The following is a 26,720-nucleotide window of genomic DNA, read 5'->3' on the forward strand; positions in this document are numbered from 1 at the left end:
TTCCTCAGACTTAGCTGCCCCTGGGCCTGCTGCTATATATGTCCTGAGAGTCACAGCGACACCTCTTCTTACTGCATGTCCACAGGCAGCTGAGGGCTGATGTGGTGCTTTCTTTTCCCAGGAGCTTGGGCTGCACCGTAGTAGAGATGTTGACAGAGAAGCCTCCCTGGGCCGAGTATGAAGCAATGGCTGCCATTTTCAAAATTGCCACCCAGCCCACCAACCCCCAGCTCCCCTCACACATTTCTGAGCATGGCCGGGACTTCCTGCGGCGGATCTTTGTGGAGGCCCGCCAGAGACCTTCGGCTGAGGAGCTGCTCACACACCACTTTGCACAGCTCGTGTACTGAACTCTTAACATCCATGCTGATGTGGGACCATGGCTCCCTTGGGAAGGGGTCATGAGAGGGACTCGGTGAGGTCGCTGCTTCTCCCTGCCAGGTCCACATGCCCCAGAGCTGCAGTCCGTCCTTCCTTCTGTCCGTCTGTTACTCCCTTCCTCCTGGGCAGCTGCAGAGCCAGAAGGAGGTGGCTCTGTCCGCAGGCTCCTATCAGACTGGAAGGATCCGGGTGTCTTGTGCTCACAGAGAGGCGGGAATATCTGTATGGCCCTGGCCTTGGGAGCTCCTGGGGTTTCTTCCCCTGCCCTCCTCCTTCCCTCCAAGCTACGTTCACTTGCTCTGTGTTTGGCCCCAGAGTTCCCGGCAGTGCTGAGGACACACTGGCTTGGAAGGATGTGAATAGTGTTATTTTTATTCAGAGTGTTATCTTGTTTCCTCTCCCAGTGTCTGGAGACACCAGTGGACATTCCCCGAGCCCACTTGGGCTCCAACCAAGATCAGTGTGGGGATCCTGGGTGAAGTCCACTGTTCCTCCAGCCAGTGGGTGGTGGAGGCTGGTGCTGCCCCTGGCCCTGGGAGGGCTCTGTACCAGGTTTGCCAATCCCACCCCTTTACCAAAGATGGACAAATGCTGTGCTGCCTTATTCAGGGAAAGGGGATGCCTACCTTGCCCTGTGATGCACACCTCTGCACCTCTTCCCCAGGGGTTCAAGAGAAGGAGCTACTGCAGGAGAAAAGAGGGGATGTGTAGGAAAGATGGCACAATTTTTATCAATGCAATCATTTCTGTTTTACAATGCTGGGTGGCTCCTCAAGTGTTACACCATGTTTCCAGACTGGTGCCCACTCCTGTCTCCTCCCACCTGCCCCCAGGGCTGCTGTGGAGCAGATTCAGAGCTTAGGTTGGAAATTGGCAGGAACCAAAAATATGTGCTGGCAGCCTCCTCCAAGAGACTCCATGCATTCCCTTTTCTGCTCAAAGGCAGGGAGTAGCTCAGTAGGGTCATATAGGGTCAGCTAACTTGCCTTCCAAAAGCCCCCAAGGGGAGCTGGTCAGCAAATCTAGGAAGAATTTAGATCCAGGATGAAAATGGATAGTGGCCCCGATGGGAAAGAGCCACCTCCGCCTGGTGTATGGCAGGGCCCAAGTGCCGCTGCCATCTGTGCCCAGGACCATTGGCACCCTGACAGACCCCAGCCATTTCCATGAAGTGACCCTTGGCTCCTGCTTCTTCCCTGGCCTTGATGGGGACGGGAGGGGTAACATCTCTGAGCAGCTTAAAGCAGCTGTAAATACCTCAGCCTGGGTCTTGTCCCTTCTCCCCTCCCTTCCAAATGTGCCTAATGCTAAAGCCCTTCCCTTGACACCCACATTCCTTAGAATTTGTCATTGAATCGAAAGGGGAAAAGTGCCAGGTGACGGGGGCCTCTCTCCGGGGACAGACGGGGTGTCAGCAGCAGGCAGCTCAGTGCCCAGCCATGCCTGGCTCCCCACAGGCACCGTAACGACCCAAAGCCTTCGGTGTATGTTGACGATGCACTTTTATGAATGTAGTTTCTATCGCTCTTTTTAGCCTTTTCACATCATGTAATGTGAGGCCTTGTACTTGTTAATTTATATCTCAGATCATATTTGATGGTTTTTATATATAGCGATTCTAGACTGTTACAGGTGACTGTTGCCTCAAGGGAGAGAAGAGAAACGAAAGCAGCTGGTTTTGCAGAGAAATTTGCTGGTGGTTTGTGCCAAATGGTGCCTGTGGGGCCGGGGCCTCTCTCTGTTTCCCTCCCTTGCTGTCCCTTGGGACTCCTGTCCTGACCTCTGGGACTAGTAAGATCTACGATACCTCCTCCTCTGACCAACATCTCCGCCATCACCGCCGCTGCCACCTCTACCCCTGGTCTCTGTCCTCACTGGAGGCTTGGCCTGGGGACCCTCATTCTGACCAAAGCTACTTCCTGGTAGCTTGGCTTTTCCCTCCCCCACCCACCCCTCAGTCCATAAAGACTCTCCCACGAGGTGAATTCCCTGCTGTGAGCCCTCCTCCCACACCCTCCCCCCTTCCCTCCCAATCCTTCCCAGCCTATCCTTTTATCCAACACTCCTTGGGAGGAAACAGAACTCAGGCACTGGCATTGGTGAGACGATTCTGCATATTCCAGGTTCAGACTCTCTCTGGGGTTCTATACCAACCCCACAATAGCTACCTGACAGAAAACTTTAAAAAATTTTGGTTTTAATAAACCCTGAACCCCCCCCCCCAAAAAAAATCCAAGACAACACTTGATATTTTGTGCCAAAAACTGTGGATATGCTAGCCCAACAGCCTCAGGATTGAGCTATTGCTTAATTTATTATTTTTTATTAAATTATCCAGACAAAAAACTGTGGGGGCACAGGACTTCCCTGAGCCCTGGGAGTATCAGGTGCCCTCTGCCCCTTAGCCCCAACCACTGTGGCTTCTGCCAAAGAGCTGGGGCAGCTTCATTGCAGGGTGCCACTGTTTTCTCATCATTCAATCTAGCCTTCCTGCTCGGGACTGCCAGCAGAGGCCCAGGACTGAGGCTGGTTCTTGGTCACCCTCCTGTGCACACATTTGAGGAGGTGCCAAGTGTCTGAATGTGGATTGTGCAGAAGAACTTGCAGCCATAGTTTATTTTGACTATATCCCGACTGAGGGCTTGCAGTGCAAAGCCAGGCCAGTGTAGCGCGTTACTTACAATAAAAGGATCATTTATACAAGCTGGCTCCTGTTACTCTGCTTTCTGGGTAGGAGAGCAGCTATTGCCAGCTGAGAGGAACTTCTTTACCAAGATGGGGGGAGGGGATTTTTGGTATGAAGGGAGGCGTTTGTCACCGCTAGCTCTTGTCATGGGGTCCTGTGCTTCTCTTCTGTACCTCCCCCTGCCAGAACTGTGGGAAAGCACAAAGGTGCTGCAGAAATGGGGGGTGGTTTCGCTGGTCCTTTGGCTCTAATCCCATTTGGTGATTGATAATGAAATTCTGTTATTTTATGTATCATAAAGTTCCCTGTTGCTCCCAGCAATAGGACTTCCTTCCCAGGGCATCCTTTTTTGGGGGGAAGGGGCTCAGCCATCAAGAGACCGAGCCAGCCTGCTCCTCAGTAGCCCTTTCTTTCCCAGGTTCCCTTCTGAGCACAGAAGGGGCAGCTCCAGCCTGTCAGCTATCCTGGTTCCCTGCTGGCAGCTTTACTACCATGTAGCCTGTGGGCACAGGCTCTCAAAGATCACTTGCTCCATTTCCCAGGAACTTTTGGGGGGTTTTCTGGGGCACCACTGAAGATCATTCAGAACAGAAGCAGTGAGTCTGTCTAAAGCGAGTTCCTCTGGCTCCCTCCCATTGGAAGCATCTCCCACAAAATGGTTAATGGTGGTCCTTTGTTTTCAGGGATGTTTTGGAGCCTCTCCTGTTCCAGAGCTACTAAACCTGTTGTATAGTGACCCTGACGATGATGACCAACAATCTCCTCTGTCCCTCCTCGCTCCCCTCAGCCCCGAATCTGCTCCGTCTTGTGACCAAGAGTTTCTCAAGCTTAGTTGTTCCATAGTCACTTTAGGCAACAGGGTCCAAGACAGGAAAAGCCCCAGACTTCCTGCCCATCCTCTCCCTGGGAGTCCAGCTGCCCTTCTCTCCCTAGCCCTCCCCCTTTCCTTATTTACTTTTGCTGAAACCCAAGCTGTCCCTCCACATTTCCTGTCTTGGACCCCTCTTTAGAGGGGGGCTCCAGCCCTGAACTGTGGGAGAGGCAGCCTTTCATCTTTACCCCCTGCCATCTGTAGGGAAGGGGAGTAGGGGACCTCAGGATCAGACTAGGGTCACTGGTCTGGACAGGGAGTAGCACTTGGCTTTTCCGTGGGGGGCTGAAGCGGGGAGCCCCGAGGACGGCCAAAGTAAACAAGAGCCTTGTGGCCTCTCTCTGCACCTGCAACTCTGATGTAAAGGGAGAGGGAGATGCAGCAGAAGGAAGTAGCAGGGGTCAGCACTGAGGCGAGGCCTGTCTCCTCCCCACCCCCTCCACTCTGCCGTGGTCAGCTCCCATCAGGCCTAGCTGGTTCTGTTCTGGGCACTCCTGAAAGGCCAGAGAGGGTGACTGACCCCACCATCATCCCTTTGAGGAGGCACCATATGGAAGTCTTTCTGCTCATCCCAGAAGGGGCAGTGGAGAGCCATGGGTAAAAGGAATCCAGATGTCTCTTCCATAAAGGGAAAACCCTAAAGCTATTAGAGGGCAAGGGGCGGTTGGGGGCCTTGTCTGTGTCCCCAAGGGTCACACAGGCTCCAGTTGAGTTCTGAATTCAAGCTGTCCAAAAGTGAGTCCGGTGGCCTTGGGGAGCTTTCCATCACTGCTCTTCAACAATTGACACAGTGCATAAAGCAATAGGCCTGGAGGCAGGAGGGCCTGGGTTCAAATATGATCTTGTATATTTCCTAGCTGTGTGATCTTGAGCAAGTCACTTGCCTCCCATTGCCCAGTCCTTGCCACTCTTCTGCCTTAGAATTGATACTTGGGCAGAATTTAAGAAAAAAAGCTAAGGGTGGATGAGTGTCGGAGACACTGTAGCCAGATGGGATTCCCACCGAGGGAGACCTCTGAGGGCAGGTAGCAGATGCTTAATGTGCCTTCCCATCTCTCCCCGGGGAAGAAAGCGGAATCCAAGGAGCTGGCCAAGACGGGAGAAGGAATTTCAGGAGTGGCGTCACTAACCCTTGAAAGGGGGGTTCCTTACCTGGGGCTGCACGCCCTGCGGCCAAGGGAGCCTACCATGGATTTCCAGGACGGGGGAGGTGGGGGTGGGGGGGAAAGTGTCTATTTTTACCAGCTTCTCGCTTCCCCAGACTGCCCCACAGTCTAAGCCGCTCCGATTTGGGTCCTTCTGGGTCTGAAGTCCTCCCTCCCTGGAGGAGGGGAAATGGACCTATTTTGCCCAGGCTGGGTAGGGCTTCCTGGGCATCCCTTAAAAGGGGTTGGGGGTGTGCCACAAGTCTGCCCCCTGGATCTACCAGAGACCCTCCCTGCTTTCCTCAGTCTCCAATCCCAGGCCGGCCCCCCACCCCTCCGGGGAATCACACACACACACAACGACACTCTTGGGCACATGTTTAAAATAGTATCACAACAGTCAAGATGGGCCAGAGAAGCGGGGGCGGAAGGGGCGAAGGGGACTGGCCACTTTGGTCCCACAACCAGTCTTTAGGGTTCACAACCCGGCCAGGACACCCGGCTCCAGGCTCTCCCTGGGTCTGCAGCGGAGGAGGGTCGGGCCCTCTGGAGGCTGCCTCTGCCTTCCCCCCACCGCCGCTCGCCAGGCATCAGCATTGTGCTTTACTAGCCAACAGGTGGCCCCCTCGCCTCTCCGCTCTCCCAGGTGTCTCGGCGGTAACTCAGAACCAGGGTGTGGACAGAGGTAGATGGGAGGGGAGAGGGGGCGCGGGCCGCGTCGGCAGTGGGGAGCCCAGGGCCCTGGAGGAGGTGGCGGCGCCGGCGGACTCCCAGCTGGAGAGAAGGCACCAAGATAGGGGGAAATCCTTCCCTGGGGCCCGCTCCTCCGAGGCCTACTGAGGGAAGGGCGGGGAGTCAGCCAAGTTGGGGTGAGGCGCCCCCTTCCCCCTGCTAAAGACAGCTAGTCCGGGCGGGTGTCCTCCCTCCTCCCCCCAATCAGTCTTTCCCAAACTCCCCCTTCCCACCCCGCCCGGGGCGCCGGGATCGGGGCTGGGAGAGGGCGTCCGAGGGCCTCAGGCCGTCTTGGTGCCGCTGGCCACTTCCTTGTGGGCCCAGAGCTCCTTGTGCTGCTTTCGGCCAAAGCCCTCGTCGTAGTTGCCTTTACTCTTAAACAGCTGCTGGAAGTGGGGTTTGCAGTAAAACTCTCCATGGAGCGCGGCGTAGCTTCCCAAGCTGCAAGAGAGACACGGGTCACTAGGGAGACCTCGCGACGGAGGGAGAGGGAACCGTGGTCCGGCCGGGCCGCGCCAGGGCGGGGGCGACGGCGGCGCTCGGGGCCGGCCCTCACCTCAGCTTAGCGTGGCAGTGCTTGCAGCAGAAGCAGGAGTTGTGGAAGACCAGCTTGTCGGCCACCAGGCGCTCCATGGGGTACACGGTTTTTTGGCAAGCTGCACAAGCCTCCTTCACCTGTGCCCGAAGACTGAAGGACTGGCGGGGAAGTGGGCACAGCATCAGCGCCAGGACAAGGACCCGCCCATAACCCCCCCCCCCCCCCCCGGTCCCCATCTCCATCCCGTCGGTCCCGCTAACCCGACGGCCTCGGGCCTTACCTTGGACCGCTGCACTGTGCTGCCGCTAGGGCTGCTCTTGGCTTCCTGGGGACACAAGGGAAATTAGAGCGTGGGCCGGCCCGTGGGTCCTCCGGACCCGCGTCTGTGTCCAGACTGGGGGCTTTGGCAGCAACCTCTGTGCCTTCCCCATCTCCGTCCGGCTCCCGAGGCAGAGCTCGGTGCCACGGTCCGGGGGCGGACACCGGAGCCTCCACACAATGCCCAGCCCCCTTCCCTCCACCCGAGGTGGCGCCGATGCTGTTACCTACATGAGAGGTGGTGGCCTGGGCTGCTCCGGCATCCTGGAACATGGTGAAGGCGGGGATGGGGGCCGGGGGAGAGGGAGTGCGGCCCTCAGCACTCTGCAAGGGGAAGTTAGTCAGGAGGCTGCTGCGCACCCAGCACCCTTCCCTTCAGCCCCAGCTTGGCCTCAAGAGGAGGGGGGGGTTGTTTACACGAGAGCCAGAATCAGGAGGTGGGGGGCTGTGGTTGGGACTTTCCCGAAGTCATTTCCTGTTGCTTTAGGTGCTACCACTTCCGCCTCCCACCCTCACCACCCTTTTCACCCAGCCCACCCATCAGTGGAACATTTTTCGGGGGTCGCGGGGAGAATAAGAAATCTGGTTGGGAGAGAAGAGCCAGAGAAGGGAGGGGTGGGATGCAGCGCGAGGGGAAGCCGAGGCAGGCCGGTGCGGGGCGCAGGGGCTGACCCCCAGAGCTGACCCCGCGAGAGGGCTGTGGAGCGGTTTTGAGCAGGCGTGGGCCTTGAGAGCGAAGAAGTGTGCTTAACCCCAGTGAGAAGCTAGTGTCCTGGGGTTGACCCCGCGGCGCTGTCAGTCTCCCAGGACTGGGGAAAGGCTCGGGACTCGGGCTTCCTTCCTCTGGGCCCCAGCTTCTGGACAGCTCAGTCTCCAAAGCCCCTGCTCCCTCCCCACGCACCCCACCCCAGGGGCACCCTCTCACGCCTCCAGCCCCGGAAAGCGTCCGGCCAACTGGCCCCCAGGGGCTCCCCAGTCCGAGCGTTCTCTCCCTCGGACCCGAGGCTGACAGACCTACCCACCCCCACCCTCCACGCCCCAGTCTAGCGGGAATCAGATGACCCCCAAGGCGCCCTTCTCCCGGCCCCGAGGAGGGCCCCCTGCCCTGAAGAGGATCCCGGCGCCTGCCCCCCAACCCAAGCCAACATTGAACCCCATCCCAGCGAGCCCCACACCCGGTGGTGCCCGGGCGGAGTCTCTCACTCTAACCGCCTGGGAACTCAAGGGGTCCCGGTCTCAGCCTTCTCTCTTACCATCCCGCTGCCCCTACCCCGTCTCCTAAGATGAGCCCCACAACGCGGCGACCCCAATAAGGGATCGCAAACTGAGACCCACCGCCATCCCCCGCACTCGGGGGGAGATCCTCTTACTCCCGTGGCACTTGGGGGGGGGGGGGCGTCCTGGCCTCAGATTTCCCCTCCCCCCCTTCCGGCCGCTCCCTCGGGGTCCCAGCCTCACATCACAGCCCCATCCCACCCCGATCGTCCCGACCCAAGGGTCTCACCCAGGCCTAGACTGGGCCTCCACCGGGGCCAGGAGGAACCGATCCGCTTGTTGGGGGCGGGAGGTGGCTACAGCCGCCGACGCCACTAGAGCCCGAGCAGCCTCTGCCTCGGCAGCCGCTGCCTTATCGTGGCGCTACCCCCAGTTGGGCCCCCGCCCCCCGCCCGCCTATTGGTTCCGCGCAGCCCCGGAGCCGCCTCTGGGTCCCCCAGCCCGGCTCCCCGCCCCGCTTTGTCTCCTCGCCCGCTTTCCCTCTCTCAGACCCCCGCCTTTGTCTGCCCCCAAACCCGGGAGCTTGGCGCCAAAGACTCGGCCTGGCCCGGCCCGGCCCGGCCGGCCCTGAGACCCTCACCTACCTTTCTGGCTGCTCCCCCTCGGACCACGCCTGAGCTACCCCCCACCCTCGTTCTACCCTAGTTCGGCAACTCGCCCCCGCCTCTAACGGCTCCGCGCGGTCCCCTCAGACCCCGCGCTCGCCTTCAGTTCTGGCCTCAGCTCTTCTCCCCATCTTCGCCAGCATCTGGGCGCTTCGGCACCAGTTCGGAATCTCCTCCTCCACCCACAGTTCAACTCAGGACCGCGCGGGGGCGGTGGGCGGGAAACCTGAGGTGCAAGGGAAGTGGGGGTCCTACCCCCAACGAACTCCCGAGGAGCGTGTTCACATTGGAGGGCTCCTTGGCAGGGTTTGTCTCGGAAACAGCCCCCTCGGATACTTGTCCCTCTCCCGGTCCCCCTTCAGACTTCCGGGGTCCTTTCTCGGTCTTTTTTTCCTGGACCCCCCAGCGGTCCCCGTGGGCACCAGCTGCGTTCTCGGACCCCGGGGCCTGCGGGCCGGGCGCGGAGCTGATACCCGGACTCCCAGCCCTCCCGGGTTGCGCAGCCCAAGTGCTCGTCTGTCACCGCCCTAGAAGAATCGAGGAGCGGATCTTTGCTTCCTGGAGAGGTTCAGGACGAATTTGTCTTACCAAGATTCTAGGGGCGACCTCTGCCACCGCCTTGGGCGCCCCGAAACTGACCCAACCAGTCAATTTCCTCCGCTAGCCTCGGGTCTCTGCTCTCACTCCCGGTTCTGGGGAGAGGACTGCAGGCTGACTCAGTAAGGTCAGCCGGCCGGACGCGTTGGTTCGTTTTGAAATATTGATAACTTTTTACATCCGGCCATCCCCTATTATGACACAAGATAAAAACATTCCGGAAAACTACGCAACATACTAACCAAAGCGGCACTCCACTGCATGCTCTCTTCCAAACCCGTACCCCCCACGTCTGCACACAAGAAGCCGCCTTCTCAAGTTTTTTTCTTTAAACCCTCACCTTCCCTCTGAAGAGTCGATACTGCGTATTGGTTCCAAGGCAGAAGGGCAGTAAGGGCTAGGCAAGGCGGGGGGGGGGGGGGGGGGGGGGGGGGCGGGGGCGGTAAGTGACTTGCCCAGGGTCACACAGCTGGGAAGTTATCTGAAGCAAGATTTGAACCCAGGGTTTGGGGTTCATCTCTGGGCTGCCTCCTCTATTTTTTCTTTGGAGCTAAGCTAGATCACCGATTGAGACCCTAGAAGCCAGGGTGATGGAGGCTACGCTGACATTGGTCAGAAAAAGAAGGGATGCCAATGCACCCTGAGTGAACTGGAAAATAATTTGGAACGATGCCCCAAAGGGCTACAAAACTGTGCAGGCTCTTTTGCCCCCTAATGCCCCTATTAGATTTGTAGCCCAGAGATTTAAAAGAATGAAATAAAAGGCCCTCTATGTACAAAAATATGGCAGCTCTTCTTGGGATAGCAAAGAACTGGTCACTGACAAGATGCCCATCCACTGGGGAATGGCGGACAAGTCACAGTGCGGGTGGGGATGAAGTGCTCCTGGGCTAGAGGAGGGTTTCAGGAAAACCGGGCGCCGTGCACAGTAACAGCAATCCCAGATCATTCCAAAGGCCTGGAAGAAAATTGATCCCCAACTCCACAGAAAGACTGGATAAAAATAAAGTATAATTTTTTTACTTTATTTTTCTTGTTTGTTTTTTTTTTGCAACATGGTTAACATGGAAATGTTCCAAGTATAATTGATATATGTCTTGCCTTCTCAGTGGGTGGGGGAGGGACTGGAGAAAAAGAGACTATGGAACTTAAGCATTTCTTAAGTTAAATATTGAAGGTGGGGGAGATATTCACCAGAAAACAGGATTCGTGCCATCAGCTCTACTAGATTCCATCTTGGCCTTACAGTTCCTCACTATCAGCGTAGCCTGTGAGAAAGTCTTTGACATTCAGATGAGTTCTTTATTTTATAATTCTTATTTTTTAAACCCTCACCTTCCATCTTAGAATCAACACTGTATATTGGTTCTAAGGTAGAAGAGCAGTAAGGGCTGGGCAATGGGGGCTAAGTGACTTGCCCAGGGTCACCCAGCTGGGAAGTGTCTGAAGACAGGTTAGCTGGATTCTTTCGAGTGTGGCAAGGGGAGATGAGATACCCCTACCTTCACCTGCAATGCTGTTCATTTTATAATCCTGCAAGGTCTCTGTTTCGGAAGAATGTTTACATCCCTGCTGGAGACCAACTGCCTTTATTCCATTTCTAGCAACCAACTGCTTCTCCAAAGCTCTTCTCCATCCTCCCACACCACCACTGTGCAACAGAGCTGGAGGAAATCAGGGGACAGAATCAATTGGGTAAAGTGGAAATGGATGTTATTCAAACCAAACAGGGCCCTCCGTGCAGCAAAGTGACCTCATTCCTTCTTTCTTATTCCCTGTCTAGCCCACTCACCACAATGGCTACTTGGACTCTCTCCATGGAAGCCACGGCACTGCGCTCCCACTCCTCTCCGGTACATGTCAGAGCCCTGGCCTCAATTCTCTCCTCCCTTCCTCCAGTCTCTGGTAAGGAAGTGACACTTCTTACCAAGGCTAACTCACTCCATTCTCTGCAGGGAGCTTCCCTCCAGCACACTCCCCTCAATCACTTCCTATTCTCTCTTTAGTCTTAATCTATTTTTGTTGTATTTTTCCCCAATTATACATAGAAACAATTTTTGTTTTTGTATTGGTTCCAAGGCAGAAGAGTGGTAAGGGCTAGGCAAAGGGGGAGGGGGGGGCTTAAGTGATCCACCCAGGATCTCTCACAGCTGGGAAATATCTGAGATCACATTTGAACCCAGGACCTCCCATCTATAAGCTTGGCTCTCTATCCACTGAGCCACCCAGATATGCCCCCCCACCCCATGAAACAATTTTTAACATTTGTTTTCTGCTGTTCTTCAATTCAGTTTCTCTCCCTCCATCCCCCCTACCTCCCAGAGGCAATGAATAATCTAAATTTATAACTGTGCTGTCATGCAATACAAATTTCCATATTCATCATGTTGTGAAAGAAAACATATAGCACACATCCAAGAAAAAAATCAAGAAGGAAACACAATGAAAAATGAATTCAGACTCCATCAGGTTCTTCTCTGGAGATGGAGAGGATTTTTCCTCAAGGGTCACTCTTACAAACATGCCTGGCTCCCCACATCCTTAAAAGACTCCATCATCTTACCAAGCTAATGTCCTAGAGCTCTCATCCCTTTAGACATAAAATTTCTAGGAAGGGGAAAAAACCCTAAGCCCCCACTTCTTTCCTCTCATTCATTCTCTTTTCCACTCTGCTTCTAAACGGTCATTTCCGCTCCTTAAAGGAAGTTACTGATGACTTGCAAAACCTGGCCCCTTCTTGACTTCTTTGCATTTGACACTTTATCACACTTTCTTCCTGTCTCTTCCTCGCTGGGTTTTTGTGACCCTGTTCTTTTGATTTTTGTGTAACTTATTTCTTTTTTAGGTTCATCAAGTATAACCTGTTCTTTCTCTGTGGTCTTGTTTCTCTCCCTACCCTCTCTCACTTGATGGCTTCTCCAGCCCCTCAAGGTTTAATGAATATCTATATGCCAATAACTTTTTCAGTCATAGCTGTGGAACTGAGGCAAAAAAGATTAAGTGACCTGCCCAGCTGCACACAGCTATTAAGAGTCTGAGGTCACATTTGAACTCAGAAAGATGAGCCTGCTAACTCTGGGTCAGGTGATGGCTGTGGTGCCACTTGGCTATATATCCAGCCAAAGTTTCTCTCTTGAACTCCTGGTTGCCATCTCCAACTGCTTGTTGAATGTTTCCAAAGGAATGTTCCACAGACATCTTTAAAAAAAAACCCAAACCCCAAAACATAAAACCAACCCTTACTTTCTGTCTTAGAATCCATATTGTGTATGGGTTCCAAGGCAGAAGAACTGTAAGGGCCAGGCAATGGGGTTAAAGTGACTTGCCCAGGGTCACACAGCTGAGAAGTGTCTGAGGTCATATTTGAACCCAGGACCCTGGCTCTCAATCCACTGAGCCACCCAGCTGCCCCCAAACATCTTAAGGATTTCGTAGCCTTATAACCATCACTCTCATCTTTTCTCCAAAACCTGTCTTACTTCCTTACTTCCATCACCATTCTTCCAGGCTTCCAGGCTCACCTTGGTGTTCTCCTTGCCTCCTCATTGCTCCCTTTGCCCACTCTGGCCATTTCTATCCCCATATCTTTCACTTGCCTTTTCTCTCCTCCTCACCCAGTCACCCTTCTTCATCTCTTCCCTGGATAATTACAATAGTTTAATAGTTTCCTTCCCGCTTCATTTGCCCTCTCCAATCCATCAGTCACAAACAATCTTCTGAATATCAAAATCCCCTGATCAACAAACTCCAATGGCTCCCTTGGGCCTTTAGGATCAAATGTAAACTCTTCTCTTTGGCTTCTGAAAGCCCTTCCCAACCTCCCTCCCTCCAACCTACTTTTTCAGCCTTGTTATATGATACCAATGTCTAGAAACTCAATTCCATCAGATTACACCCTTGACCCGCTTAGGGCATTTGATACGCTCCTTAAAGGAAACTGGGAGGGCCCTTTCTACTAATCAGGCCTGAACATGTCTCCATAGCAGGATTTGTTCAGAAGTTAGGAAAAGCCTATCGGATGGGACATATTGTGACCGGAGCCAGTAAGTCCCCCTTACACTTACACTTGAGCCTACCTCTGTCTGAGACCATGGAGGAAGAGTACTGGAAAGCATTCACTCTCCTTCCTACATTCTAGACTGGCCTTTTTGCTTAAGGTCACAGTAGAAGAAGCAAGGATGGAACTCATTATTTGATAACTCCAAGTCCAGTGCATCTGTGGAATTAACTTTCTACATCTGCACCTTTAAAAGTGATACAACTGGAGGATGCAGCCAGGTGGCTCAGTGGATGGAGAGCCAGGCCTAGGGACGGGAGGTCCTGAGTGCTAATTGGACCTCAGACACTTCCTAGCTGTGTGACCCTGGGCAAGTCACTGGACCCCTGTTGCTGAATGCCCTTACCATCCTTCTGCCTTGGAACTCATATAAAGTATTGATTCTAAGGCAAAAGGTAAGGGTTAAAAAAAAAAGAAGTGATACAACTGGAGCAGCCAGGTAGCACAATGGAGAGAGCAGCAGGGCTGGAACTAGGAGGAAATGGGTTCAAATCCAGCCTCATACTTCTTTCCCGTAGAGAGTTCCAGTAATCTCTACCTTAGTCCTCCCGGCCACTTGGTTCTGGGTCTTCAACAACCTCTTCAGCTGTGGCTGATACCATCTCTGTCATTTACCTCCTCGTTGTCATCGGGGAGTACTTTCTCTTTGACGTTAGCAGAATCTGCCTTCATGACCCTCTCCATAGTTACTCTGAACTCTCTGGCAGTTAACACAAATCTGTATGGGATGGCTAACACTTTTAACAACAGAAATGGAATTCAAAGGCACCGCTGGCTAGAATGTTCTAAAAATGAGGGCTCAATGAAGAGCTGTAAATGTAATGAACTTCCAAATGTCAGCTGCCTGGAGACTGCAAACAGGAAGCAAGCCTCAGCAAAAACATTTGTAAAAAAGACTTGAAGGTTTTAATGGATTGAAAAATCAATGAATCACAAGTGTAACTTGGAAGACAATCTTAAGCCGAATAAACAGGAAAACCATGGCGATGAGTCCTGCTGTATCTGGAGTGGTGTGTGCTGTTCTGGTCATCAGATTTTATATGGACACTGACAACAGGCAGGATAGAGAGAGAGCTGACAAACTAGGGGATGGAAAATCAGAGCAAAATACATTCTGTAGACCTTAAAGTGATATAAAAAAGCTGAGAATATTTAGCCCACAGAAAAGGAAATTTAGGAGTAGGGTGGTGTTTGTGGGTTGTCATTTTTAGCCATGTCCAATATTCTTTGTGACCCTTTTCAAGGTTTTCTTGGCAGAGATACTGGAGTGGTTTGCCTTTTCCTTCTGCAATTCATTTTCTGGATGAGGAACTGAGGCAAATAGGGATGAAGTGACTTGTCCAGGGTCACATAATAAGTGTCTGAGGCCAGATACTCTGGTCTTTCCAATTCCAGGCCCTATTTATTTTGCCACCTAACTGTCCAAGGTGCACAGGATGATAGCATAACAACAGTCCAAGTATTTAAAAGGCTCTTAGGGAAGAAAGATTAGATTAGATTTTTCTTGAACTCAGAAGGTAGAACAATGAGTGAAGTTCCAGAGACAAATTTCAGCTGTTAGCTTAAGAGTGAAAATATAGGGTCTTGGGAAGAAGTCTATTCCTTATCACTGAAAGTCTTCAAATGGAAGCTGAAGGATCACTTGTTGGGGATATTTGTAGAAGAGATTCCTGTTCAGATATGAGGTGGATTAGATGACTTCCTTAGCCCCTTTGCTTTTGAAATTCTGTGAGAATATCCTATCTCTGCAATTTCTTGCACTTCAACTCCTGTGACCTTCTTTTAAAAAGCAACTGGCTCAGTGGATGGAGCACCAAGCCTGGAGATTGGAGGTTCTGGGTTCAAATTTGACCTCAGATACTTCCTAGCTGTATGACCCTGGGCAAGTCACTTACCCCCCATTGCTTAGACCTTACAGCTTTTTCTACCTTGGAATCAATACACAATATTGATTCTGAGACAGAAGGATTTTTTAAAAATGCAGTTAGTTAGGGTCAGTTGGGTGGCTCAGTGGATTGAGGGTTAGGTCTGGAGACAGGTTCAAATCTGATCTCAGACAGTGTGACTCTGGGCAAGTCACTTAGCCCCAATTGCCTAGTCCTTGCCACTCTTCTGCCTTGGAGGAAGGTAGGGGGTTAAAAAAAAAAAAGCAGCCAATGGAGGGAGAGCTAGGTAGCACAGTGGAGAGTCAGGCCTGGAATTGGGAGGCCCTGGATTCAAATCTGACCTCAGATACTTCTAGCTGTGGAACCCTAGGCAAGTCACTTAACTCCAGTTACCTAGCCCTTAGTAAGTGTGTCTTACAACGGACACTTAGTATTCTACAGATAGGTAAGGATTTTAAAAAGGAGGGCACATGTGAAGTAGATCTGAATTTGAGTCCCCCTTAGATATCTGCTCTATGACCCTGGCCAGGTGACTTTATTGTCTCAGCCTGTTTCCTCATCTCCTTTATAAGATGGGGGGAGGATCAAATGAGACCATGTAGATATACACCTTCCACACGTGTAAATGATGGTTATCATGATCATTGCTGAATGTCAAAATCCTGAAAATCGAAATTCCCCTCCTAGACCACTTTTCTTCTCTCTCATTCCCATTCTTTTACTTCACCGTGACCTTGGCTCGTCATTATCTTTGCCCGTTCCCCCGCCTGCATTTTGGCCTCACTTTTTCTTATATCCACTGGACCTTACGATTGATTATGCCAATATTACCTTTTCTTCCACCCTTGAACCCCTCCTTTACCTGGATCTTCCAATAATAGGGTAACTCTTATTTATCTTCCCTGATGCTAAATTACCAAATGCTTTTAAAGGAAATCACAACACATTCCCTTTCTTCATTTGGGCCCTCACTGATATCTAGCATCTTTCCTTCTGGGAAAGGGTTGATCATCCTCATCCTGGATGAAGTGTCCTCCTGAATGGTTGATCCCAATTCTTCCCTGTCTTTTCTATGACCTTGCATCCTAAACTATCTCTTATCTTATGCATCTGAAAATTTTATCTTCATTATGTACTTTCAAAAAAACTCTTTACATTCTGTCTTAGATTTGAGTTTTGGTTCCAAGGCAGAAGAGCAGTAAGGGTCACACAACTAGAAATGTCTTGATCTAGATTTGAACCCAGAACCTCTTGCTTCCAGGCCTGGCTCTCTATCAACTTGGCCACCTAACTGCCTCTCATTATGTACCTTTTCTAGAAAAGGGGTTCTTCATTTTGGGGTCCCTGGATACATTTCTGAGGGTCTATGAGCTCAGATTAGAGAAAAATACATCTTAATTTTCACTAAGCTATAACTAAAATTTAGCCCCCCCAATTATATAAAAATAGTATTCTGAGGAGTCCATAGGCTTCATCAGACTATTAAAGAGAGCCATGACATAAAAAAGATTAAGAAACATTGTTTTCATAGAAATATGCTGAGGTTTTCCCTCCATCTTGAAACACACAGAGAAATTTTTACATAGTCTTGTCATCAACTTGAGAATTTTCCCTCCCCTTCAAAGCTAAATTTTCTGCCTCTATTTCCTCATTATTCAACTCAGTCCATCATAAAGAACTGATTAAGCACCAGGGTCTATGAATACAAATATAAAAAGTAGGACAGTCCTTATCTTTAAGGAGCTTACATTTTAATAGGGCATAAATATTTTCTTTCCAATCTCCAACTATCTAGCTTCCTTCCCAATAATCTCTCCAAGTGAAACAATTCTCTTCTTTGACCTCACTGATAAATCCTATGGTCTTTTCTCAGTTCTCCTCTTCCTCCTCCAGGACTTTTCTGAAGCTTTTGGCACTTGACCACTCCACCCCATCTTTCTTGAAACTTTCCTCTTTGGACTCCTATCACATTATTCTCCTCTTGCCTCTGATTTCTGCTTTTATTCTTTAAATATGGGTTTCCATATTTAAGGCAAGGTTGTCTATAGACTTTTCCCCTTCTCCTGTCTCTACTCCCACTCCTTTGGATTCTAAATGCAGCCTATGTTCAGATGACTCCCAAATCTATTTCTATACCTCCAATATCTCTTCAGAGCTACAGTCTCATAACTGCCTAATAAAAATTTCTAGATAGCAAGACTTCAAACTTATCTTATCCAAAACTAAATTCATCATCTTATTTCTCTATTTCTATTAATAAAGCTAATATTAGTGCTTTACAGTTTGCAAAGCACACTACCTATACTAGCTATCTACTCATTTGATCCTCATAACAACTCCATTAAGATAGATGACACTATTGATTTCATTTTACAGATGAGGAAATTGAGAAAAGTTGCTGTTAAGTGACTTGGCCTCCTAGCCAGGTTCATTTAGTATCTGAAAGAGGATTTGAACTCATATCCTATTGGGCCACTTTCTTCTTCTCAGATATCCTTCATTCCACACCTTTCATCTACCCTTTCTTCTGAATCTGTTTCTTTCTCTCAACTCCCTTACTAACCACCTAAATCAAGGCTTCTATTTGTTCCCACCTACACTCTTAATAGCTTCCTGACTATTTCCTGTCTTTTATTATCCCCTATGTCTATACTATTTATCCTTCTCAATCCTTCCTGAGCCATTTTCCTATCACATTCCTTTTCTATTACAAAATCTGGAGTGGCTCTCCATTGGTCAACTAATAAAACAAATTCTTTTTTTTTCTTCTGGCATTTAAGACCCACACAATTCTACTCTAAATGATTTCTCCAGCTTAATCTTGAATTACTTCTATTCACATTCTACATCCCCATGAAAGTGGATCTCTCTCCATTTCCTTCTCATCTTGTTACACTGTCCTGCATACATCTCTTGAAGTCTTTTCCTTCTTTCAAGGACTAACCCAGGTGCCTTCTCTATGAAGCTTTCCCTTAGCCTGCAACTTTCACTGAATGCAATACTTTCCTCTTCACACTTCTCATAGAGCTTAACCTGGACATCACTGCTCTCATTTTAGTCTTCCTTGTATCCAAATTGTTTCCATAACTTGATTTCTCTCCTCTTCCTTACCTTTATATCACAGGATCATAATTTTAGATGTTGAAGGGACTTTACTGACATAATATAACCACTTCACTTTACAGATGAGGAAACTCAAGCCTATAGAGGGAATATGATTTGCCCAAGATCACACACAACTAAGTATGCAGGGCTGGATGTTGCAAGTTCTTTGGATAGTCTGTGACATACCCATTTTTTTTCCAGACTATTTCTTTCTGTCTTAGAATCAGTCCTATGTATTGATTCTTAGGCAGAAAGGCAGTAAGGACTAGGCAATGGGGGTTAAGTGACTTGCCCAGGGTCACACAGGTAAGGAAGTGCCCAAGGCTACGTTTGAACCCACGACCTCCTGTCCCCTATAGTCCCAAAGAAATTATTTCAAACTGTCTCCACTTCTACAAACCACCTCCAATTTCCTCTCTCAGCAGATGACCCTGACTCATCCTCTTCTAAGAAACTCAGGTTGTTGGGAGCTCCCTCAACTTCACTATTCCAACAAAACATCTTCAGTCAAGAGGATGAAGTAGATATTCTTTGCCAAGGCTCATGTAACATGAGTGGATGGACTGACACCAATAGTAACTCATGTTCTTCATTTCATTCCCTCTGAGAGCTTGCCCTACTGGTCATCTCCCCCAAACACTTGCAATCTCTAGTCCTCTTCCTAAAGAAGCTTCACTTAATCCTGCCATTCCCCCAAACTATTCCCCTGCATCTCTCATCCTTTTCATGTCAACCCCCTGGAATCATTTGAATGTGCTGTTTCCATTTCCTCTCCACCCATTCATTTCTCAACTGTCATCTGGCCAGTCTGACCCTATCACTATTTAAACTGTTTTCCTAAAGATGACCAAATATTTTTAAACTACCAAGACCGATAACGTTTTTTCTTGTAGTATTGCCCTTGCCTGATTCTACCATCTATCTGACCACTCCTTAGTCTCTTTGATACACTGATCATCTACCTCCTGCCTTCCCTCCCAACAAGACCCTCTTATCTTTTGTGATTTCACCATTCTCATATGTTATCCCAATGCTTTTGATTTCCAGATCTATAAATGAGGCCCAAATCTTTCCTAAATTCTAGGTCCGCCCCTCCAATTTCCTCCTGGATGTCCTGTAAACACTTCAACAAGACCATAAATGACTATGAGATCCTTTCCAACTCTAGACCTATGAATCTGTGGCCACCTGGTAGTGTCCCTCATCCATAATTCTATTTCTGTTGAGATCACATTTTACAGTTTGGGGGCAGGGAGGACCTTAAAAGGTAAAAATTACTAGTCCAAGTTTATCTAGTTAATTGGTGGCAATACTGTGACTGGAACTCAGGTCACTTGACTTCTGGTTCAGTACTCTTCTCTGTAAATTTTATTATACTTTCCATACCTGTTTTATCAGCTCTGTTTTATCTGTTCTTACACCTTGATACTTGCAAATTTCTTCCTAAATTAAATATACAAAAGTAAGACATTTAAAGATATGGACTCTAATGGAAGTATCTCTATTGTAGTATTATTTCATAGTTTCGATTTACAGAATGTTTTATAGTTTGCAATGTGTTGTCCAGACAATCTTGGGTGGTAGTGCAAATATCATTCCCTTTTATAGATTAGAATGATTCCGACTTGCCTAGGGTCCCATAGCTAATAAGCTTTAGACCTGTGATTTGAAACCAGGTTTTCTGATTCTCAAGGCCAATGCTCCTTCTACCCTGCCAATAGGAGGCTGACATCTTAAGCTGCAAATCTCTGGTCTTTGGGGAAGGCGATATCCATGGGAGCCAAAGAATCTTGCTTTGCTAGAATTGGACTGGCTCATGAAACCTAGGCTTAAAACATAACTTGTTCCCACACACTGCAGCAAGAATAGAACTAGGAGCTACAAAACTCAACCCACACACCTCTATGAAAAAATGTGGGTCAGGCCCCCCCCATTAGGCAGGATAGTGTCTGTGTGATAACATTTCTTCACCCCCAACCCTATATACATACTTCCCTGACTCCATGAATCCTACAATTAAGTTTTTCCCCTCAAATGTTCCCTTCTATACAAAATGAACATTGATGAGGATGTTCTCTACTAGCTATGAGCTCTGTTCCAGAATGTCTCTTTGAGGCGGTATGCTTTAAGATCCAGTGTGGAGTGGAAGATAAACTATGATTATGAAGGTAGAAAATCATGTCCCATTTGCAATAAATTCTAGACCCTTAGTCTAGTATGTATAGATGCCTGATGATAACACAATGCCTCTCAGCACAGCAAAACAGTGGAAACAACTAGTGGAAGTCAACATAACACCTAGGACAATATCTTGCACATAAGAACAATTTAAGGTACCAATGCTAAGGAAAAGATGGATATTGAGTGGTGAGAAAGGCAGAGGGGGAGAAAGAAAGGACCGAGAACTGAGATGAGATGAATAAAAAGGAACTTGTCTTAAAAGGAGGAACTGGGCTGGGGGATGGGCCTGCGGTAAGGAGAAAAGTACTGAAGTGTGCCCAGGCATCTTTATTTTCTGTGCAATTTTAAACCTTGAAATAAACCAAGATGGAAAACAATTAGGTCCCTTAATCATTGCTATCTTCCCCTTCTTACTCCATAGATATTCCTCACATCCAGAGTCTCAGATCCTTAACAGAAAACTTTTGTAGATATCCATTTAACGTTTTGGGTGAAAAAGAATTACTAGAACAAAGGGAAGTACATGTAGATGGTAGCTAGGGTCTGTTAACAAAATGGTTCATTTAAATCAATGGATGACAACTCTACAATTGTTAAGCAAGGCTACATCCCTAATCTCTAGGGGTTTATCAAAGAGAGCAATGCTCTTCCACAATATATTTCTGAATGTCATGCAGAAAATACTAGGCTAATTGGCCATGGATTTTAACCAATGCATCAAACGTCTGTAAGCATAGAACAGAAAGCAGAACTGCAGAGATTGGCAGGAAGAAAAAGAAAAGGAAACCATACTTCATGAACTCAATGAAAATTTTAATTTATGTTGGCAACAAAACTAACAAATAGTTGGAAAGGTTGAGCTCTAGGTTAAACCCAGAAACCATGCATGGCCTTTGAGGAAAGCACCAAGGCAGGTGGCCAGTGGCTCTGAGGGGGCTTACTATTGGCAGGGAAAGGTTAGGAACCCAGGTGACCCGTAGGAAGACAACATAAGCTCTGAGGTTGAAGTGCCAGATCCTGAGACTTAGTAGGGGTTTGTGCCAGGCCTAACTGTGCCTGCTACAGCAGGATGATAGAAAGAGGATGGGTTATAAAATAAGGATTAAAAAACAAACAAACCCTCTCCTCTGCTCTAAGAGAGGGTTTGAAGGGGAGAAACTAGGTTCCTCAACTTTTCCTCTCCATGAAAGATACTAATCTGTCCCAAGGGAAAGAAAGGGAACGATAGGGAGGGGATATAGCTCCCTTGATTAGCCCTTTGTGTGGGGACCAAAAACCTAGGAATCAGGATTCCACCTACAAGGCCCAAAACAACTTTCTCCTCCATATTCCTTCCCATTCCTTCTCACAGATTCAGGCAGAGGTGATGTGAGCCTGAGAGAGAAAGTCAGATGCTTAGTTGCTTTTGACCTTTAGATACAGGTATCCACTTGTGCCCTATGGTCATGGAGCACAAAAGGGCAAGGTGCCCAGCCATAACCACCTCCCCCAAACAGAAAGCAGTCAGCTCTATTATCAGAGCTGTCCTTCCTTCTCATACAATCTGTATTCAGGAGGGCATGAAAGCCCTAACCCTTAGGAATAGCCCCATACCCCCATCAAGTCTTCTGGGATCTGGGGAACGAACATAGCCTCCAGGGGATCAGAATTCCCAGTCGTCCATCTCCAACTCATCCAGGCTTGATACCAGGCCAAAGATGCCACTGGGGTCCTGGGGTTGGCTGCCTTCAAAGTTGGTGATGGGGGAGACAGGGCGGAGCAATTCAGGAAGGGCCTCTGAGGCACGTCGCTTGATCTGGGGAATGAAAAACATATGCGAACTGTCTTCTGTGCCTGTATTTCCAAAATGCCTTAGAGCAAGAAGCCAGATGGGAGAAACAGAGGGGTCCTTAAACCAAGAAAATCTCTGGGAAAACAGTAGTTCTTATGCAGCTGCTATGGAAAAGCAGCGCTGTTTTAAATGTAAAAGTTTAAATGCTTGTTGAAGAACTACTATAGGACCCTTTAACTAAAAAGCAGGTGATGTCAAAACTGAGAAAATAAAGAACTGAGGGAAGAGGCTACAGTACCTGCTTGAAAAAAGAATGGTTCAGTAGGGTGCTGGCACTCGGCCTATACGAAAAAGAAAAAGGCTAGTTATTCTAGCTATCCCATATTTTGGGTATCCCAGACATCTTTAGGAATGATCATCCTGAGGAATTGGGAGAAAACAGGAGAGCTCACACAGTCCTGCCCCTCAAACCTTTCCCCCATCCCGAAAGCCCAGTACAAATCACCAGTCTCCACAGGTCCATAGTGGCAAAGAGAGAGGTCAACTAAAGTCTTCCATTCTTGCTTTCTTAGCAAGTTCACTGACCTTAATCCCCATTGATTCCTGATCTTTTTTTAGAAATAAAGTACTTTAAGAGAGAAAGTACAAACTTCCTACCTACCACAACTCCCAAAAGGGATTCAGATCTCCTATTCTTCAGAAAGCACTCTTCCCAAACTCCCTACCCAGCTCAAGCTTAATGGGCACTACCTGAAGTCAGGACTGCGTTGTAGGCATTGTTCCACAAAGTGGTGGAAGTGGGGTGAGAAAGTGCGATGGTAAGGGTGGGGGGGGGAGTCCCCATTAGAGTTCCGGGTGGTGCTGGCGGCAAGACCCTCATTCAGGCCAGAGTTGGCACCTGAACGGGAGGTATTCATGGTCAGCTCTTCAGCGGGGATGGTGGTTGTATCCAGCAGGCAGGGCACTGTCCCATTTAGCTTTTCCAGAAGCATCTGTGAAAGGCCTGTTTGATTAGTTAATTTACAATGTGCTATATGTTTTATGCCCCACCAATATAAAAGATAGGACTCATCAGCAGCTCTTGGGAATTGGATTTATGGGTTTTCTCTCCACCATTCCCTCCCCCAAATGCATCTTAATGCACAAATAGGAACTCTTAGGAGTAAGGAAATGGATTGGGAAGGTAGGTAGGATAAGTTCAACTTGTTTAAAGCAATGCTGCCTACTGGCTAGGTGAATGGGTTACCTCCAGGAATCTTCTGTTTTCCACAGCAAGAGCAAATTAGACCTTTATCCCATATATAAAGGATAAAGAACCTCTAGCAACAAAACTCCTACTCCATAGTAACAATTTCACTTGTCCATCATAGAATATATTCCTCCCCAGCTCCCCAAGTTCCCTGGACAAAAGTTCAGTTCAGTTAAAAAAGGTCCTGTTCACAGCTTCTTGTAGCACTTCTCCTGAGCCAATTCTGAAGCAGTGGAGGAAACAAGGTCAGGGGCAGATCAGGAATGGAGAAATCAGGCAATGTAAGCTCACCTGGGTAGCAGGCATGTCCTTAAAGGGGACGTGGCCATTGGCCAGCTCACAGGCTGTGATTCCCACACTGTAGATGTCAGATTTGGCATCATAACCCTGAAGATTCTAAGTCAGGAGAGAACAGCCACAGGTCACTCCATCTGGAGTCTTGGTCTCTGCTCTTAGGGATAGGGATAAGGACCAGGGAAAGGAAAAGAATGCTAATCTCAAAAACAGCACTGCCTACTGAGAAACTGTTTGACAACAATATTGGATGGAGAGTCAACTGGTGATGAGTTTTTGCATTATTTTAAAAGAAACAGATGCTTGGTGACGACCAAACATAGAAAGAAGTACTGGGCTCCCAAACTCTGGCTTAAGGGCTAAGCATCCAAATGGCAGCGAACAATCCCCATCTCTTGAGAATGATCAATGCTAACTCCTTTAAGGTGGACCATATCTTTCTGTTACCTTCCTGCAGCAGACCTTCATGATGATAGGAAAATAGAGATAAAGGTCAGTAAGGAAAGACGCCATTATGTCTAACTTTGGAAGTATCAATTTGCCATTGAGATCACTTCCTCAACAGAAAGGTTAGTCTACCCGAAGCTGTTCTTTCCTTCTATCCAGTCTCAATCCATTTTGAAAGCTTTACTGCTTCCCTCAAGAATCTAAAGACAGAATCCCTAGAGCCCAGTGTCCATACCTGCTGGAGAACTTCAGGACTGAGCCAAGGTAGGACCTTGATGCTGTACTTGGGGAAGTCATGGACTACACGCTGCCGCTGACCATGGCTGATCATGCTGAGGCTGCTGCGCAGGCCTGACAGGTAGACCTTTCCATCGGCTGAGATCAGGATATGGCTGGCTTTAACACTCCTATAGGAGGTGTCATGTGATCACATAGACAGTGGAATTCCAAAGACACTCTGTTTACAAACGCATTAGTTTGGATGTTTGTGTAAGCAAGAAGGCAGGCAGATATCTCTGCACATATTAGGCCTCAGAGACCACACCAGCCTCCAACTTGAGGTCACAATCCCTCAGACTAAAAGGTTATCATTCTTTTACAGATGGGAAAACTGGCCATACAAAGGGTCAGTGTTTGCCCCATTCCACCTATTGGATTTTATACAATTTTCAGATGACACAAAGCTGGGAGGGATGGCCAGATGGAAAAGTTGGGATTCAAAAATATGCTGACAGTCTAGAACACTATCTATGCTCAATGAATAATATATAATTTAGCAGGATAAAGAAATATAGTTGGGCTTGAAAAATACTTTATAAGATCTCATGTCTAATAATTACTACCTATGACCTTGGTCAAGTCACTTCATCTTCAGGGGCCTAAGTTTCATTATCTACAAAATGAGATCAAATCCTCCAATGTTCTTTTTAACTCATGATTCTAGGTACAAGACAAGGAAGTGTGTGGATGGCCAGACAGCAATTTGTCTGAAAAAAAGATCTGGGGGTTTGAGTGGAATATGTTCAACACAACGGCCAAGAAAGCAAATGTAACCTTGGGCTGCATAAGAAAGGCAGGGTGGCCACAATGAAGAAGGCACTTAAATTTCACTGTACCTCATCTGCTCATACCACAACAGGAATAATCTGATCAATTCTGGAGGCTACATTTTAGGAAAGATACAGTTAGCTGGAGAAAGTCCAGAGGAAGGAAAATGGGTTGGGGAAGGGTCTCAAGTTTCTGCCATGTAAGGACTGTCTAAAGAAACTACCTGGAAAAGAAAAGATTTAGGGGGAAATGGCAGCTTATCATTAGGTATATGAAGGTCATTGCATGGAAAAATAATTTCTTTTGCTTGGCCTTAGAGAGCAGAATTGATTAGGCATTAAATGTAGGCTTGGTGTAAGGGATTTCTTAACTTATCAAGTCATAGGCAAGGCTAGAAGTAACGGATTCAAGTCTTCTGATTCCCAGGTCCACCGACTCTAGTTACAGTTAATCCCTTAGGATTACTATTATTATCATAAGGTCTTAATCTTAAAATTTTTATCTTAGGAACAGAGACATCAGAAAACTCCCCAGGCCTAGTTCTACTTGTACCTGTGTACATAGCCCATATGATGGATGTAGTCTAGTGCCTTTAGCACCCCTTGCAAGATGTATGCAATTGCCAACTCATTCATGCCATCCATGAACTGTGTACAGATGAGATCCTTTGCAGAACCTGAAGGAAGAAATGTATATAGAGGATGGGTAACAGATAAATGAGTAAATACTGATTTACAAATAAAAGGATTGTTAAGGATTACTAGCAATTATAGTCCCCATATAAGAGATTTCTTCCCACTTACCATATGCCATGAAAGAAGTGACAACCCAAAGCTCATTGTCAGCAACGAAGGTGGCTCGATATGGCACGATATTGGGATGGTTGAAGAGTTTAGAGACATGCAGTTCTCCCTGAAAATAATGGTAGCTAGAATCAGGGCTAAGAGAAACTAAGAAAATAGTTCTCAACAGGAGAGAAGGTCTTGCTAGGGACTAGGTTTAAGAGGAGCTTGGAGAGTTCCCCTCAAAATATAAAGGGATCCTTGCTCCACTGTTCCAAGTGACTTCCTTGCCACTTTGGAAATACAGCATTGCTTTGTTTTAGACCTAGGTATATAGACAGATAAAAGTATCAGGTGATTCAAAAATCTGCCCAAGTATGACTCAGCTGGTAAAATGGAGGGGCCTCAGCAAACTATCCCACAGGCTACTACCAAAAAGGGAAATTGTTTCAACAGAGGAAGAAAGGCTCTGTGAATTGACTACCTTTTCAGTTTGGCAGCTTAAAGTCTGGGGCAACCTCATCATCACACTATCCAAGGTTCAATGCAGCCATGATGGCAAGCTCCAATTTGTAACTCCAAATAGTGGGGCACAAAAACCTGCTAAGAGGAGGGGGTTCATAACCTGGAGTCAGAGACACATGAAGAAGTAAGTCTTGATCAATTTCAGAGGTCCCAATGAACTAATCACTATTTTCATTAGCCTTTGGTTTCTTTTGTAATTCTATATTATTATTACCTTTAAAAGCATTA

The 26,720-nt window shown here is 48.2% G+C and overlaps 3 protein-coding genes across 27 annotated transcripts in view; 1 reads left to right on the plus strand and 2 right to left on the minus strand.

Moving 5' to 3' along the window:
* Nucleotides 1–3,084, plus strand: part of MAP3K3 (mitogen-activated protein kinase kinase kinase 3) — a 126,750-nt gene extending 123,666 nt beyond the window's left edge. The window contains exon 17 of the mRNA XM_007482552.3: nucleotides 122–3,084. Coding sequence (XP_007482614.1) covers nucleotides 122–350 — 229 coding nt within the window. The 3' untranslated portion in view covers nucleotides 351–3,084. The remainder of the gene's footprint in view (nucleotides 1–121) is intronic.
* Nucleotides 3,085–5,449: 2,365 nt separating this feature from the next.
* Nucleotides 5,450–9,508, minus strand: LIMD2 (LIM domain containing 2). Of its 5 annotated transcripts, none has more exons than XM_056817061.1 (5): nucleotides 9,391–9,508; nucleotides 6,903–6,995; nucleotides 6,634–6,678; nucleotides 6,372–6,511; nucleotides 5,450–6,256 (listed from the first exon to the last, which is right to left on the minus strand). In XM_056817061.1, the coding sequence occupies exons 1-5, from the start codon at nucleotides 9,409–9,411 to the stop codon at nucleotides 6,097–6,099; spliced, it is 459 nt and encodes a 152-aa protein (XP_056673039.1). In that variant the 5' UTR covers nucleotides 9,412–9,508; the 3' UTR covers nucleotides 5,450–6,096. The 5 variants fall into 5 exon arrangements, with proteins under 5 accessions (XP_056673039.1, XP_007482618.1, XP_007482616.1 ...); XM_007482556.3 differs by lacking the exon at nucleotides 9,391–9,508 and adding an exon at nucleotides 9,140–9,315; XM_007482554.3 differs by lacking the exon at nucleotides 9,391–9,508 and adding an exon at nucleotides 8,652–9,059.
* An 81-nt stretch (nucleotides 9,509–9,589) lies between these two features.
* Nucleotides 9,590–26,720, minus strand: part of STRADA (STE20 related adaptor alpha) — a 39,424-nt gene continuing 22,293 nt past the window's right edge. For 3 of the 21 annotated variants that reach the window (XM_056817072.1, XM_007482565.3, XM_016430620.2), the window contains exons 4-11: nucleotides 25,989–26,097; nucleotides 25,738–25,861; nucleotides 24,374–24,545; nucleotides 23,689–23,793; nucleotides 22,899–23,140; nucleotides 21,971–22,172; nucleotides 19,583–19,639; nucleotides 14,115–14,287 (exon numbers count right to left, since the gene is read on the minus strand). In XM_056817072.1, the coding sequence (XP_056673050.1) occupies nucleotides 14,162–14,287; nucleotides 19,583–19,639; nucleotides 21,971–22,172; nucleotides 22,899–23,140; nucleotides 23,689–23,793; nucleotides 24,374–24,545; nucleotides 25,738–25,861; nucleotides 25,989–26,097 (1,137 nt within the window). In that variant the 3' untranslated portion in view covers nucleotides 14,115–14,161. Of the gene's footprint in view, nucleotides 10,813–14,102; nucleotides 14,288–19,582; nucleotides 19,640–21,169; nucleotides 22,173–22,446; nucleotides 22,490–22,898; nucleotides 23,141–23,688; nucleotides 23,794–24,373; nucleotides 24,546–25,737; nucleotides 25,862–25,988; nucleotides 26,098–26,720 lie in introns of those variants that run through there. The other 18 variants (XM_056817064.1, XM_016430616.2, XM_016430618.2 and 15 more) reach the window with 12 other exon arrangements.

The sequence above is a fragment of the Monodelphis domestica genome, chromosome 2 (genome assembly GCF_027887165.1).
Source record: "Monodelphis domestica isolate mMonDom1 chromosome 2, mMonDom1.pri, whole genome shotgun sequence".
NCBI classification, from domain to species: Eukaryota; Metazoa; Chordata; class Mammalia; order Didelphimorphia; family Didelphidae; genus Monodelphis; species Monodelphis domestica.